At 42.3% G+C, this 17,188-nt stretch overlaps 1 protein-coding gene across 1 annotated transcript in view; it reads left to right on the top strand.

Annotated features, from left to right (window-relative positions):
- The first annotated feature begins 289 nt into the window (after positions 1-289).
- Positions 290-17,188, top strand: part of IKZF3 (IKAROS family zinc finger 3) — a 98,580-nt gene continuing 81,681 nt past the window's right edge. Inside the window, exon 1 of the mRNA XM_049766910.1 lies at positions 290-296. Coding sequence (XP_049622867.1) covers positions 290-296 — 7 coding nt within the window. The remainder of the gene's footprint in view (positions 297-17,188) is intronic.

The raw sequence follows: 17,188 nt of genomic DNA, 5'->3' as shown, positions 1-17,188 counted from the left end.
CGCCATTTCCATCCTCTGGGGTTTTCGGGGTTGACATTCAGCAGGGGGGCCGGAGGCGCGGAACCCCGGGCGCGCTTCAAAGCGGCCGCCAGCCAGTGCCGCTGTAAGCCCGCGCAGCGCCGGGTGGCCCCGCTCCTGGCCCCGTTCGCTCTGCGCCGACGCGTGGCCCGATCCCGGGGAGTCCCCGCGCGGGGGATCTCCCGCCAGCTGCGCGCCGCGCGGGGCCACAGCTGGAGCACGTGGAGCGGCGGGCAGCAGAGCAGTGGCTTCAGCCCAGCCCGGCGGCGACATGGAAGGTAGGTAGGTGGGTGAGGCTCGGGCACGCGTCCTGGTTTTCTTTTGCAAGAAGGGATGCAATCTTTTTGCAAAGCTCTAACGGGGTGCTGCCTGAACCCCAGTTTTGCTTCTTTCTTTTCTTTTCTTTTCTTTTTTTTCTGTCCAAAGTAAGCAGGAGGCATTACTTAGTTAGCTCTCAATTTGCAGCCCCACTCCCCCCAAACTTGTTGGGAAAGTGCTGCCTTCTCTGCAGTTTTATTTCTGGGTGTGTGTGTGGGGGCGATGTCAGATGCAAGGGGTCCACTTGTCAATCTGTTAGAGGAAGAAGAGTTTCCTCCTCCTGGGCGATCTAAACTGGCTGCACCTGGGCTGAACTGGGGCAGAGCATCCTTTGGCATTCTCACTTTATCTGCCCAAGGCCTTAAGTGACTGTTGGAATTAGGCTAAAAACTGAGAAGCTTGTTTAGAATGAAAAGCAGTTTTCCCCCTTTACTTTCTTCTGATGGTAAATGATGCCATTCTGGGAGAGATGTACTTTGGGGAGGTTGGTGCTTTCGGGTTCCTTGGAACTTCATCTTCCTAGGACAGTTCTTTCCCTCTCAAAATCAAAGAGCAGACCCACATGAAGTGTTTCATAGGAATTAATTTTGAAAGTCATGAAGCTAAGCCCTCTCAAAATTTTTTCAGTATGTCTGTCCTTCCTGGCCATAGCAAGAATTTTTCTCTCTGTAATGTTTCTAAAAGTTTGAAAATGGCAGATATGTCTGAAGTCGGGAGAGGTGGTAACAGTGCTTGAGAAAAGTAATTGGTCCATTCATCCATCAATGCACCACTGATGTTTTGATAGATCAAGTGCATTTTCTTCATGGCAATGGAAGGATCTCTTATTGCCAATGAACTCTGGTCTTTGGCAGCTTTGGGACGGGACTAAATGCAGTTATTAAAAGTGAAGTTGTTAAATTGAATGGAATGGAATTTATTAAAATTAACCTCAGGATTCAAGATAGAAAAGGTAAAGTTTTGTTCCAAGTTATAATTTAAGGACAGTGTTGTGATTCAAATCTTCACTTTGAATATAGGTGTGCTTTCAATTATTTATTTATTTATTTATTTTTGGTGGGGTGTGCTGCACTCTGCACCTGGCCACTCAGGACTTTTGACTCGGCTTAGGAGACCAGATAGGTCTGCAGGATCAAACTGAGATCAACCATGGGTGAGGCAAATGCCTTAATTCCTGTACTATGTCTCCTACCCCTGTTTTTTAATTTCTTATTTTCTTGACCCCAATTAATTCTCTTCCTCTCACCCAACATAGAATGCCTAATAAAAAGTCTTGCAAATATGTATTTATTGTGTCTATGGGCAGTGTAAAACATATTACTGAATAATGCTTTTAGTATTTTCTTATGAAAAAGCATGCTTTTAATTTTTTAACTCATTAGGATTTAAAAGTATCACTAAATTTTTTGAATATTTAAAGTTTTTTTTTTTTTTTGCCACACACTGGCAGTGCTTAGGGGTTAGTCCTGACTCTGCACAGGATTTCACTCCTTGCTATGCTCAGGGACCATATGGGATGTTGAGAACTGAACTCGGGTCAACTGCACATGCAAGGCAAGTCTCTTACCTGCTGTACTACCTCCATCCCTAAAATTATTTTTGAAGTTATTTTTTTTGAAGTTATTTTTAAGACAGGAATGGGAAAAATTAAATTCTACAAAATGAACAACTCAATTTTTTGGATCTGTTTTTGGGACACACCAAACATGTTCAGGGTCACTCCTGGTAGGCTTAGGGGACCATAGAGAATGCTGGGAATCAAACCCAAGTTGGCCGTTTGCAAGGCAAACACCCTCCCCACTGTGCCCCAACAATTTAATTTTAATAAACTCTCATGGTTTATTTTTAATGCTTTAAATTTTTAAATTAATTTCTGAATTTGTGAAAGTAAATACACTATCTTTTCCCCAATCTTGACTGTATCACTTCTCAGGAATAACGAACAGAATCTTGTAAATCTGTGGGAATGGTAGTTTTTGCTAGAAATGTTAGCATTAGTGTAATTCTTGTTTTAGTGTGAAACCAAGTAGTTATTAACTTGATAGCATTATTTAGGAGTTTAGTGCTTAGATGAAGACTTTGAATAAGGGACAACATGTACCAATTAGCTCCTGGTGTACTGACGATAATTAAAAAGATGCAACACAGACTAGTTATGAGCTGAAAGTTTGAATGGCTAAATCATATTTATAGGTCCATAGAATTAGATGGTGTATGGTATATGCTAAATGAGAAAACATCAAAAATAAAGTGATATTTAGGGCCGGAGCAATAGAACAGTGGTAGGACATTTGTCTTGCATACTGCTGAGCTGACCTGGGACGGACCCAGGTTCAATTCTCAGTATCCCATCTGGTCCCCCGAGCCTTCCAAGAATGATTTCTTTTTTTTTTTTTTTTTTTTTTTTTTTGGGTTTTCGGGCCACACCCGGCGGTGCTCAGGGGTTACTCCTGGCTGTCTGCTCAGAAATAGCTCCTGGCAGGCACGGGGGGACCATATGGGACACCGGGATTCGAACCAACCACCTTTGGCCCTGGATCGGCTGCTTGTAAGGCAAACGCTGCTGTGCTATCTCTCCGGGCCCTCAAGAATGATTTCTGAGCACAGAGCCAGGAGTAACCCCTGAGCGCTGCTGGGTGTGGCCCACAAACAAACAAACAAACAAACAAAAAACATCCCGGGAAGGAGGGAGTTGGGGAGCATTGGTGGTGAAAATGTACTGGTGAAGGGAAGGGGGTATTCTTTTTTTATAACTAAAACCCAACTACAAACATGTTTGTAATCATGGTGCTTAAATTAAGATATCAAAAAAAAAACCCACCCCCCAAAAAAAATAAAGGGTTAATGATCTGAAATCAACTATATAAACATCAGGTCCTGAAGAAGTACTTGACAGAGTCAAATATCCAGTTCATGATAGCTACAGATTGATCTGTCTTGTGTTTGATATTTAGATGAATTTTAATATCTTTTTAAATATTTTGGTCTAAATTTAGGATAGAGCTTTGATTGAGAGGGTCAATCTCTCCTTTTTTTTTGGGAATGTAAGAAAAGAGGAAGCTTGATGGAATACCTTTATTTTTGATTGATTTGGGCATTATATTTAAATGCTGGTTTATTTTTACCGTGGTTTTCTTGACCTATCATTGACTTAGGATAATGTAGACTTTCGGGGGGCTTAGTTTCACATCTCCAAATGTGTATGATACTTTCCATTCTCATCAGCAAAATTCCAGTCCACCCCAAAACGACCTTTCTCTTTTCTCCCACTCACCCTCACCTTCCCCTCTGGTAACTGCCACTTCTTTTCACCACATCTGGGAATTAGTTTTGCTGTGTGTGTTGGCAGTTTACTTGCTTTAATTGTTCGCATCTACACATGAGTGAAACCAGATAGTAATTATCTTTCACTTCCTTACTTAGCATTATTTCTTTTCAAGTTCCATCCATTTTGTTCTCCCAGGCATGGTTTCCTCTTTTGAATGACAGAGTAATATTTTCCTTTTTTTGGTTTTTGTTTTTGGGCCACACCTGGTGGTACTCAAGGATTACTCCTGGTTCTTATTTTTTTTTGTTTGTTTGTTTTTGGTTTTTGGTCACACCGGGCAGTGCTCAGGGGTTACTCCTGGCTCTATGCTCAGAAATCGCTCCTGGCAGGCTCAGGGGACCATATGGGACACTGGGATTCGAACCACTGACCTGCATGAGAGGCAAATGCCTTACCTCCATGCTATCTCTCCAGCCCTTACTCGTGGTTCTGTATTCAGGAATTACTCTTGGTGGACTCTGGGAACAAAATAGGATACCGTTGCTTGAACCCAGGCTGTCCATGAGCATATCAAGCACCTTTTCAGCTGTGCTTTGGCTCCTGGCCCAGAATAGTATTCTGTTACATCTATGTATCAAGTTTCTTTATTCAGGCATCTGTCAATGATTCTGTGTTTTGTACTAATTCGGCTGTGAACCGGGGTTGCAAATATACTTTCAAAGTAGTATTTTCAGGGCCAGAGTGATAGCACAGTGGGTAGGATGTTTGTTTTGCATGCAGCTGACCTGGGTTCGATCCCCAGCATCCCTTATACTTCCCCGAGCCTACTAGGTGTAATTTCTGAATGCAGAGCCAGCAGTAACCCCTGAGCTCTGCCGGTGTGGCCCCAAAACCTAAAACAAAATAAAGTAGTTTATTGTTTAAGTTTAAGTTTAATGTGAATTGTAGGTCTTTATCTTTTTTTTTAATTTAGTTTGCAAACTTTTTTATTTGTTTGTTTGTTTCTGGGCCACAGCTGGAGGTGCTTAGGGATTATTCCTGGCTCTGCAATCAGAAGTTACTCCTGGCAGGCTTGGGGGACCATATGGGATTCTGGGGATCGAACCAAGGTCTGTTGCATGCAAAGCAAACACCCTACCCACTTTGCTATCACTCTAGCCCCATTGCAAACATTTTTAAATCTACTCATCTTTTCATTCACCAGTAAACATTATTGAAAATCTATGTGCAGAGATGTCAGATGAAATGATCTTTGAAGTAGTAATCTTGCTGTATAAAAAAAACAAGGTTAGAAACGATAACTTAAAAAAAAAAGAAACTATAACTTTTTTCTCTTTAAAATTTTATTTGAGGTTTCATGCATGTAACACTAATACCACACCCTTCACCAGTCTCCTTCCTTCCAGCATTAGCTCAGTTTCTTCCTCTCAGCCTCCTGTCCCCCCTCCACCTCTCCATCCATAATAAGCTTGGTTCTGTCTGTCGTCTGGTTCTCCTGTTCTCTTGCCCTTGACCATTTGTTGCTCCCTTCCTATATTTCTCTATATCCCCAATGTGAGGGAAATTGTTCTGTATCTATCTCTTTCCTAACTTCACTCACTGTGATAGTAATTATTACTTCTTTCTTTTTGCACAAAGTATTTTCTCTTCATATCTCTGGATGTTGCTAAATATTGAACTAATAACATCCCTTCTAACATATTCTCCTAGGTATGGCTGAGTAATGCAGCCGTTTCCAAATATCCATTTTATAGGTGTGCTTTTCTCCCCCCCCACCGCCCAGTGTTTGGGCCATACCCGACAGTGCTCAGGGGTTACTTCTGGTCCTGCCAGTAAATAGCTCCTGGCAGGCTCTGGGGACCATATGGAATGCTGGTAATAGAACCCAGGTTCACCCAGAGTCAGCCAGCTGCATACAAGGCAAATGACCTACTGCTGTGGATCACTCTGGTCCAGGTGTGTTTATCTCTCTCTCTCTCTCTCTTTTTTTTTTTTTTGGTTTTTGGGTCACACCTGGCAGCACTTAGGGGTTATCCTGGCTCCACGCTCAGAAATCGCTCCTGGCAGGCTCGGGGGACCATATGGGATGCTGGGATTCGAACTGCTGACCTTCTGCATAAAAGGCAAACACCTTACCTCCAAATTATCTCTCCGGCCCCTGTGTTTCTCTCTCTCTTTCTCTCTCTCTCTCTTTTTTTTTTTTTTTGGTTTTTCGGGCCACACCCGTTTGATGCTCAGGGGTTACTCCTGGCTAAGCACTCAGAAATTGCCCCTAGTTTGGGGGACCATATGGGACGCCGGGGGATCGAACCGCGGTCACGATCTTTCCTTGACTAGCGCTTGCAAGGCAGACACCTTACCTCTAGTGCCACCTCGCCGGCCCCATGTTTCTCTTTTTAACATAAAAACTTATTTTGAAAATATCAGAGAGATATTTTTCTAAATTGATTTATCACATAGTCTTCTGTTTTATCAGCAGGATACAAAATAGATGACTTTTTTGGGGGGAGTAGACACCTGGCAGTACTTCTTGCTCTCTGTACTCAGAAATCACTCTTAGCAAAGCTTAGGGGACCATATCTGGGCCAGGGATTGAATTGGGGTTGGATGCCTGCAAGCCTGCTGTTTGCTCTCTCTCTCTCTCTCTCTCTCTCTCTCTCTCTCTCTCTCTCTCTCTCTCTCTCTCTCTCTCTCTCTCTTTCCAGCCAAAAATAACTCGCTAACAGTGAGCCTTGGATCAGTGCTCTGACCACCTGCTAATATATTGGTGTATTGTAGGTTCTCATGGGAGATAGAGTCTAAATGGTCTTGCATGAATTATTCCTGTGAATCCTTGAGGTCAGTCTCTGCTTCTCACCTCGTGGTTTTTCGTTTTAATTAAATTATTAAATTTATTGAATCACCACGAAGTACAAAGTTACAAAGTTATTTATGACTGAGTTTCAGTCCTGCATTGTTCTAGCACCCACCTCTTTATCAGTGTCCACTTCCTCTCACCAATGTCCCCAGTTTCTTTTCTGCCCTCCACCAGCCTTCCTCTAAGGCAGACACTTTTTCTTTTCTTCCTGTTAGACGCTGTGTTTTGCACAGTGAAAGGGTATCATGCACTTCACTTTACCTTCTTTCAGCACCCAGTTCATGTCATGGTTTTTGCTGTAGCCATTGTTCATTTCTTGGCCCCTTTCTATGGTTGCATGTTTGTAAATCCCAGATGGTGGAATTTACTGTCCCTCTGTTAGGAATAGGAAGGATAACATGAGAAAAACTTTTTTTGTTTTGTTTTGTTTTGTTTTGTTTTTGGGTCACACCTGGCAGCGCTCAGGGGTTACTCCTGGCTCTATGCTCAGAATTCACTCCTGGCAGGCACAGGGGACCATATGGGATGCAGGGATTCGAACCACCGACCTACTGCATGAAAGGCAAACACCTTATCTCCATGCTATCTCCGGACCCAGGCAAAACTATTTTTTGTTTGTTTGTTTTTGGGCCACGCCTGGTGGTGCTCAGGGGTTACTCCTGGCTCTGTGTCCAGAAATTACTCCTGGTAGTCTCTGGGACCATATAGGAATGCCGGGGATTGAAGCCGGATTTGTCCCAGATGACCGCAAGGCAAATGCCCTACCACTGTGCTATCTCTTCAGACCTCCAGCGAGAGAAAAACTTAAGGGACCAAAGCCACTGGAACCCTAGGGGTCTTGATAGAACCTAGTTTGTGAAAGCCCCTATTTCTACTTTCATTCACCCAGTGTGCTGTGGATGCCTTAGCTCAGAGTTTCCTCTATTCTTCACTTCCTTTTCCCTCATCTTTCAGGGCTGTTCAGGCACCATCACCAGGCAGGCTGATGACTTTCTCCATATCTTGGGGGGATTAGCCTGACTTCTTTATGTCCTTACTTCACCTCTTTATTTCCTCGGCATATTTCTTCCAGGTTTATTGAAATGATGAATTATTCTTCCTTAGATTGTCATGCTTCTAAAGGGCAGGGTGTTTTATTTATATCTATATCTTTAGTGCCAGAAAGTTCCTGGTTTATAAAAGACCCCCAGAGGGACCCGGAGAGATAGCACAGTGGCGTTTGCCTTGCAAGCAGCCGATCCAGGACCTAAGGTGGTTGGTTCGAATCCCGGTGTCCCATATGGTCCCCCGTGCCTGCCAGGAGCTATTTCTGAGCAGACAGCCAGGAGTGACCCCTGAGCACCGCCGGGTGTGGCCCAAAAACCAAAACAAAACAAAACAAAAAAGACCCTCAGAGACTGTTGCTTTCAATTCAACACATAGCAGTGAGAAATAATATCATTCTTTTTAAAAGATTAAATATTTTAAAAAATTAAAGCATTGTGGTTTACAAAGTTATTCACAGTTAAGTTTTAGACAAACAATGTTTCAGTGTCGATCTCACCACCAGTGTCAACCTCCCTCCATCAATGTATCCAGAATCCATCCCAAGTCTCTCCCCACTCCTGCCCCAACCTTTTTAAGTTTGGTTGTTAAAGTTTATCCCATGATTTTATTGTTGACTCTGTGGTGTCGATGTTAGTTCTGCCTCTTCCTTCCTTCCTTCCTTCCTTCCTTCCTTCCTTCCTTCCTTCCTTCCTTCCTTCCTTCCTTCCTTCCTTCCTTCCTTCCTTCCTTCCTTCCTTCCTTCCTTCCTTCCTTCCTTCCTTCCTTCCTTCCTCCCTCCCTCCCTCCCTCCCTCCCTCCCTCCCTCCCTCTCTCTCTCTCTCTCTCTCTCTCTCTCTCTCTCTCTCTCTCTCTCTTTCTTTCTTTTGGTTTGGGCCACACCCTGCAGCACTAAGGGGTTACCCATGGTCCTGCACTCAGAAATCACTCCTGGCAGGCTCAGGGAACCATACGGGAAACTAGGGATTGAACCTAGGTTCGTTCCAGGTCAGCTGCATGCAAGGCAAAAGCCCTGTCGTTGTGCTGTCTCTCTGGCTCTGTTTTGCCCCCCCCCCCTTTTTTGTGTGTTTTGGGTCACACCCTGCCGCCTCAGGGGTTACTTCTGGCTCTATGCACATCTCTGCCAACACAGCAATCTACTTCTGTTTTTATAATTTATTTTTACTTAAACCATTGTGATTTACAAAGTTATTCATAGTTGAGTTTTTTTTTTTTTTGTTTTGTTTTGTTTTTGGGCCACACCCAGCGGTGCTCAGGGGTTACTCCTGGCTGTCTGCTCAGAAATAGCTCCTGGCAGGCACGGGGGACCATATGGAACACCGGGATTCGAACCAACCACCTTTGGTCCTGGATCGGCTGCTTGTAAGGCAAACGCCGCTGTGCTATCTCTCCGGTCCCCATAGTTGAGTTTTACACATATGTTTCAGCACCTATACCATCACCAGTGTTAACCTCCCTCCGCCATAGTTCCCAGAGTCCATTCCATGCCACCACATCATACCAGCCTACCATCATAACAGGAACATTTTTTTTTTTAAATTTGGGCCACACCTGGTGGCACTCAGGGGTTACTCCTGGCTCTTTACTCAGAAATCTCTCCTGGAAGGCTTGGAGGACCATATGAGATGCCGGGGATCCAACCTGGGGCTGTCCTGGATTGGCCACGTGCAAGGCAAAGACCCTACCCCTGTGCTATCACTCTGGATTCCAACAGGCACATTTTTTTTTATTAAAGCTATGATTATAAACATGATTATAGTTGGGTTACAGTCACATACAGAACACCCCCCTTCACCAGTGCAACATTCCCACACCCAATGCCCCCCTCCTTCCCATCCCCTGCCTGTATTCGAGACAGGCATTCTACTACAGTTATTTTTATTTATTTATTTATTTATTTTTGGTTTTTGGGCCACACCCAGCATTGCTCAGGGGTTACTCCTGGCTGTCTGCTCAGAAATAGCTCCTGGCAGGCACAGGGGACCATATGGGACACCGGGATTCGAACCAACCACCTTTGGTCCTGGATTGGCTGCTTGCAAGGCAAACACCGCTGTGCTATCTCTCTGGGCCCTACAGTTATTTTTTTTTTAAGTTCAGTAAGCTTTTTTGTTATTTCTTAAAGGATAAGTATTAAAAAAAATTACAGTAGTAAAAGTGTGATAATGGCAATTGCCGTTGTTTGCATTGGCCCAGCAAAATATGGGGAAAACAGAAAAAAAATCCTTGGCCTGGTGAGGTGGCGCTAGAGGTAAGGTGTCTGCCTTGCAAGTGCTAGCCAAGGAAGAACTGCGGTTCGATTCCCTGGCGTCCCATATGGTCCCCCCAAGCCAGGGGTGATTTCTGAGCGCTTAACCAGGTGTAACCCCTGAGCATCAAATGGGTGTGGCCCCAAAAAACAAAACCAACCAACCAAACAAACAAAAAAATCCTTGGCCCAACAGACACATTTTTAAATTTAGTTGTTAAATTTGGGTCAATGAAAAGTAAATTCTATTATATTTGTTATGATAGTTATAAGAAATTTTGAGCCCTACCTGACAGTGCTCAGAGAACTGTATAGTGCTAGGAATCCATTCTCTTGAGCTATCTCCCTGGCCCTCTTCTCATACTTATGATCTCATTAATAAAAGTTTGTGAGTAGGAGATTCATGCTAGCAATTCTCTGATTGAGTTTTTAAAATGTTTTTTCTCTTGGGCGGACACATCTGTCTCAGTGCTAAGGGATTGCTTCTGGTAGACTTGGTAGATTATATGGGGGTGGTGCTGGGGATTATCCTCTGCACACAGGGCAAATTCTACCTGCTGTCCTATTCCTCTGGTCCTAAAAATATTGAAATTAAAATCTCACATTTTAAGTTTTTATTTTTGAATTTAGAGGTCAGAGCAATAGCACAGTGAATAGGGTGTTTGCCTTGTATGTGGCCTAGATCGGTTTGATCCCAGCATCCTGTATGGTCCCCCTGGCTTGTCAGGAGTAATTTCTGAGTGCAGAGCCAATAGTCACCCCTGAGCATTGGATGTGGCAAAAAAAAAAAAAAAAGCCAAAAACAAAAAACCAAAAACCAACAACAACAACAACAAAAAAAAACAAAGAAACAACAACCCCCCCCAAAAAAAAAACCTCAAACCAACCCACCAAAAAACAACCAAACCAACCAACAACAACAAAAAAATGAGTTTAATTTTGGACTAAGAATTTATTAATTGGGGCTGGCGAGGTGGTGCTAGAGGTAAGGTGTCTGCCTTGCAAGCGCTAGCCAAGGAAGGACTGTGGAATCCCGGCATCTCATATGGTCCCCCCAAGCCAGGGGCAATTTCTGAGTGCTTAGCCAGGAGTAACCCCTGAGCATCAAACTGGTGTGGCCTCAAAAAACAACAACAACAAAAAGAATTAATTAATTATTGTGATGAGGCCCTATAACTTATCATAGGGACAAACAGTGAACAGTGCTGTCTAGTCTCAAAAATACAATTTTACAGGACCCAGAGACTTATACTGTGGTGGCACATGTTTTGCAAATAGCTGACAACTGGGCATGGCTCAAATCCAGGGGAAAAATATTCTCATTAACCGGCACATTGTAATAACTATCAAAAGGATGACCCTAAGGCCTTATGAATAGTTTTAAAATATGAATAGCAAACAATAGTTACATTTTATTTAATGTAGATTATTTGAGAAGTTATTTATCTACTATTATTATTACCAGATAGCCTATCAAACAACTTAATCACTAGAAATTCTGATACCATCTTTTCAGTCTAAATTGAAATATGCTTCTTGCATCCAAAGTTCAACTTTTGTTCCTTTTTTTTTTTTTTGGTCACACGCAATGGCGCTTAGTGCTTACTCCTGGCTCTGTGTTCAGGGATCATTCCTGGTGGTACTCAGGGGACTGTATTGAACCAGGGCTTGACTTCAGGCAAAACTCATGCCTCAATTCCTGTACTATCTCTCTGGCTCCCAAAATAAAACTTTTTAAGAGTTCAAGGTGGTGGGCCCGGAGAGATAGCACAGCGGCGTTTGCCTTGCAAACAGCTGATCCAGAACCAAAGGTGGTTGGGTCGAATCCGGTGTCCCATATGGTCCCCCGTGCCTGCCAGGAGCTATTTCTGAGCAGCCAGCCAGGAGTAACCCCTGAGCAATGCCGGGTGTGGCCCAAAACCCCCCCCCCCAAAAAAAAAAAGAGTTCAAGGTGGTACATATAAATCAAAATAATATGGCGCTGGTAACATCTTACACTAGTTGTGTTCCATCTAAGGAGATATGACAAATAGGTATTTAATTGTGGATATAAAACAGAATAAATGCATTTATAGAACAATACTCCTTGTCAAAAATGCAAAATTAATTTATCTCCTGACTTTTTCTTAACATCAATCAAATTGTCAGCATGACAAAGTGTACTTAATGTGTATTCTTAGAAATGAAGTTTTTGACACATGAGGTTATTTATGGGTTTAAAGGAAATATTTTTTTTTTTTTTTTTTTTAGTTTTTGGGTCACACCCGGCAGTGCTCAGGGATTACTCCTGGCTGTCTGCTCAGAAATAGCTCCTGGCAGGCACGGGGGACCATATGGGACACCGGGATTCGAACCAACCACCTTTGGTCCTGTATCGGCTGCTTGCAAGGCAAACACCGCTGTGCTATCTCTCCGGGCCCAGGAAATATTTTTTAAAAATAAGAAAAATATTTTTTCGATAGAATTACTAATACAATTCAAAGCTATAATTTTGGCACTTAACTCTTGATTATTTAAGTATTATTTACTTGGATTTTTGGAAATAAAATAGTTATATTTATAAAAATGTAAGGAATGTCAGAAAGTATGTACCATACCTTGTGATGTGAACAGCAGAGAATGTGCTCAATTGAGCACCTACTTGTTTAGTTATAAATTCATGATATCCCCTCAACTATTAAGTTTTGAAGTGGAGGTTTTTTTTTTTTATTTTTTTTTTATTACTGTAACAAATAGTACCCAGAAGTTCTGGGTACATTGTAGAACTGCCCTAATTTTGGGGGGGGGGGATGCATTACCCATTAGGGTGAACTGGGGCTAGAGAGATAGTACAGCTGATAGGACATTTGTTTTGCATGTGGCAGACCTGGGTTTGATCCTTGGCATCTCATATGGTCTCCTGAGCACTCCCAGGAGTGATTACTGAGCTCAGAGTCGGGACTAACTGTTGAGCACTACTGGCTATGTTAACCCCTCCCCCCAAGCCCCAACATTAATAAGTGAGCTGCATGTGTAGCTGGTGATTTATTTTTATTTTTATTATTTTTTTGGTTTTTGGGCCACACTAGGCGGTGCTCAGGGGTTACTCCTGGCTGTCTGCTCAGAAATAGCTCCTGGCAGGCACGAGGGACCATATGGGACACCAGGATTCGAACCAACCACCTTTGGTCCTGGATCGGCTGCTTGCAAGGCAAATGCCCTGTGCTATCTCTCTGGGCCCGTAGCTGGTGATTTAAAGTAAAATTTAAAAAAATTTTTTTTGGTCTTGGGCTTTAGTCACGCAAGGCAAGTATCCTACTGCTGAGCTACATTTCCAGTCTTTGGCTTATTTATTTGTTCTGTTTTTAATGGCAAAAGAAAGAGAAACAACCAGTCATATTGAAGCTAGTTAATGTTGCTGATTAATTTGACATAGGTTCTGTTAAAGGTTCAATAGAACAATTTGTGGCTTTAGTTAACTGAATCTAACAAGATTAATGCTTCCCTCTTTTTCTAGTCTGATATTTGTTTAATTGGTGAAAAATAATATTGAATCACCTAACTTTGGATTTCAATGTTTTGTTGCATTCTGAAGTTTATTTAAGCTCTTCAATTTCCATAATAAACTATTGCTTCACCCTACATGTTTTTTTTTTTTAACATTTTTTGGTTTTTGGGCCATACCTGGAGGCACTCAGGGGTTACTCCTGGCTCTCTGCTCAGAAATTGCTCCTGGCAGGCTCAGGGGACTATATGGGATGCTGGGATTCAAAGCACTGTTGGTCTTGGATCGGCCGCTTGCAAGGCAAATGCCCTACCACTGTGCTGTCTCTCTGGCATATTTTTATTCTTAAAGCTGAGAATGCATTTTCAGTGAAAGTTGTCATAATACTACCAGTTCATTTGCAAAGTGATTTTTATTTGAGCTGCCATTAGCTTATCAGAATATTTCCTGAAATTGTAGCCATAGAGACTTTGTGGACATAAAAAAAAAAGATCACACTGAGAAACTTATGAATTTTTTTAGGGTAGGATGTACATTAGAGTTAATGTGAAATAGTAACAGTCTGAAACCTGGATGAAACTAATTTTTATAATATTTAACACCTGATTATATGCTATCATCAGCCTTGATCTCTAGAGTTCAGAAATCACTTGCTGGTATTCATTAAGTGCTATATTACTACTTAAAGTATGAATAATTCTTTTTGTTTGGTTGGTTTTGTTTTGGGGCCACACTTGGCGTTGCCAGGGCTTACTTTTGGTTCTGCAATTAGGAATCATTCCTGACGGTGTTTGGGGGACCAAATGGAATGCCAAGAATCAAACTTAGGTCAGTGTGACCAAGGCAAGCAGCCTACTCAATGTAGCAACTCTTCAGCCCTAAGTTTGAACAGTTTTACAAATGTATGTCAGAAGCTAACTTGATTTTAGAATTCATTTGATGATCTGTATGCAAATCGACGCTCTAACCTCAAAGTATAATTGTTGTGACCAACTTTCTGAAACGATTATTTTATGAATATGATGAGTAATATTGTGGTTCTTTTCTTGTATTTCTTGCATTTTCTTGGTATTTCTTTTCTTGTGAATAATATTTACACATGTAAAAGAACACGTTGAAGCTGATATAAAGCTACTTTTTTGGGGGAGCCATATTTGGCAGTGCTCAGTGCTTATTCCACTCACTGTGCTTAGGGATCACTCCTGGTGGGGTTAGGGGAACCATGTTCAGTACTAGAGATTCATACCCTGGTCGGTTGGCTTGGCAAACGCTCTACACTCTACCCTACTCTAGCCCCTTCAGCTGTATCTGTCACTCACACAACTTTAGATTTCATGATTTTATTAAAAGAACCAAATTGTCTTTGTTGTTGGAAACCATGAGTAGTTGAACTGTTAATTCAACTTTTTGTTTGCTATGTAGTGATTAATGAACAATTTTATTTGAGAAAATGAAATACTTTTTAAAAAGTTTAAAAAGTACTGATATAGAAACAGATGCTTTCCGACTAAGTAGTCTGGAAGCAAGTTCTTCTTTTTTGGGGGGAGTTTTGGGCTGCATCCTGTGGTGCTCAGGGCGTACTTCTGGCTCTGCGGTCAGGCATCACTCCTGGTGGAACTCAGGGGACCATATGAGGTGCCTGAAATGGAACCTGAGTCGGTCACATGCAAAGCAATCACCCTATCTATCTCCTGTACTATGTCTTTGACTCCTAAGATTCAAGTTCTGTAGAAATTTTGACTGTCAGAAATTAGCCAAATGGTTCCTTGGGCTAAACTCCCTTTGCAGAGAAGCTTCCCTAACTTCACTTTGTCCCTGTGAATATAATGCTCTCTACTTTCCACCATGAATAAAAACATCCCATTGGTTTACAAGAAAGAGTGGTCTGCAATCTTTGTGTGCTAAAGGTCCAGGGGAGACAAAGCATTGGAATAATGCTGTACTATCACTCTGGCCTGAGAGCGGCCTTTTTAAATTCCTTTTGAGGAGTGTTGTCTGCATGATTTTCCTAAAATCATTAAAATTCTGCTCAAAAACCATGTAGATCATTCTTGGTGGGCATTTAAAGTTATCTCTATTTTTAAATATACCTGCCTGGTGGTATCCTCTACGTCTCCTGATGCTGCTCTGGACCACTTGTGACCTCATTGCATGATTTGCTTCTCCTGATTCCCCAATTTTCTTTTTTTTTTTTTTGACTCCCCAATTTTCTAATGCTACTTAAACGCACCAAATCTAAACTCGCCACATCTCTCAGACCCTATTCAATTTTTTCTGACTTCTGTTCCTGTTAATTGTCCCATTATTATTCCAGCTAAAATCCCCACTCACAAGTCTATTATGGTTTCTAATTTTCAGGACTATCGTTCATTAAAGAATCAGAATTTCTTACTTTTTTTTTGAAATGTAATTATAGCCTTTTTGAAATGTCAGATTTATTGATAGAAATAAAATTGTAGATTGTAGAGTGGGGGCCCGGAGAGATAGCACAGCGGCGTTTGCTTTGCAAGCAGCCAATCCAGGACCTAAGGTGGTTGGTTCGAATCCCGGTGTCCCTTTTGGTCCCCCGTGCCTGCCAGGAGCTATTTCTGAGCAGACAGCCAGGAGTAACCCCTGAGCAATGCCGGGTGTGTCTCAGAAACCAAAAAAAAAAAAAAAAAAAAAAAAAAAAGATTGTAGAGCGGAGGAATAGCACAGTGGCAGGGCATTTGCCTAGAGCGCGGCTGACCCAGGACAGGCTCGGGTTCGGTACCTGACATCTCACATGGTGCCCTGAGCCTGGCAGGAGTGATTTCTGAGTAAAGATCCAGGAGTAACCCCTGAGCACACTGGGTGTGGCCCCCCCAAATTGTAAGATTTTAAAAGTGATTGAATAGACATATACATTGGGAAAGAATTCCTCCCATTATAGTTGTTCAACACATCCATCACTTCACCTGTTTTAACTTTGTTAGTGTTGAGAACATTTAACATCTGTTTTCTTAGCAAATTTTGATTATATAAACAATGTTATCAACTATAGTCACAGTGTTTTACATTAGGTCTTCTGATTTATTCATGTAGAGCAGAAAATTTGTATCCTTTACTAGCCTGCTAACTTTACCCATTTGCCCCTTAACTGACCCCTACCCTGACCCCATGCAGCCTTTTCTGTACTGTGTGTGTATATATACATGTGTGTTTAAAATTCCACATATATTGGGGCCGGGAAGGTGGCGCTAGAGGTAAGGTGTCTGCCTTGCAAGCGCTAGCCAAGGAAGGACCGCGGTTCGATCCCCCGGGTCCCATATGGTCCCCCCAAGCCAGGGGCGATTTCTGAGCGCATAGCCAGGAGTAACCCCTGAGCGTCAAACGGGTGTGACCCAAAAACCAAAACAAAAAAAAATAAATAAAATTCCACATATAAGGACTAGAGCAATAGTACAATGGGTATACTTGCCTTCAAGTGCCAATCAAGATTTGATCTCCTATCCCACATAATCCCTCAAGCACTGCCAAGAGCGATTCCTGAGTTTAGAGCCAGGAGTAGCCCCTGAGTATTACAGGTATGGTCCAAAACCCCAAAATAAAGTAAAATAGAATTCCACAAACAATACTGTTGTTTTAATATAAATTAATGAGTCCTAGAGTTTGTGTGGGGATGGTGAGGCCTTTCTAGGCTAGACCTGGCTCCCGCAGCCCCTATGGCCTGGCAGGTCTCTGCTCTCATCCTGCAACCTTCAGACCTGCCAGGCCATAGGGGCTGCAGGAGCTGGGTTGAGCCCAGAAAGGCCTCATCATCCCCACACCAACACTAGGACTGTTTATTTATATTAAAGCAACACAAAACAATGCAGTAACTTAGTTTTAATTATGTTTTATGCCTGTCAAAATGTAACTAAAGGACAGTTAGGGAAAAAAAGAACAAATTTCAGTATAGATATGCAGCAATTTTCATGATTTTATTTAAAA

The sequence above is a fragment of the Suncus etruscus genome, chromosome 1, assembly GCF_024139225.1.
Source record: "Suncus etruscus isolate mSunEtr1 chromosome 1, mSunEtr1.pri.cur, whole genome shotgun sequence".
Lineage (NCBI taxonomy): Eukaryota > Metazoa > Chordata > Mammalia > Eulipotyphla > Soricidae > Suncus > Suncus etruscus.
This window is presented reverse-complemented; position numbering and strand designations above follow the sequence as displayed.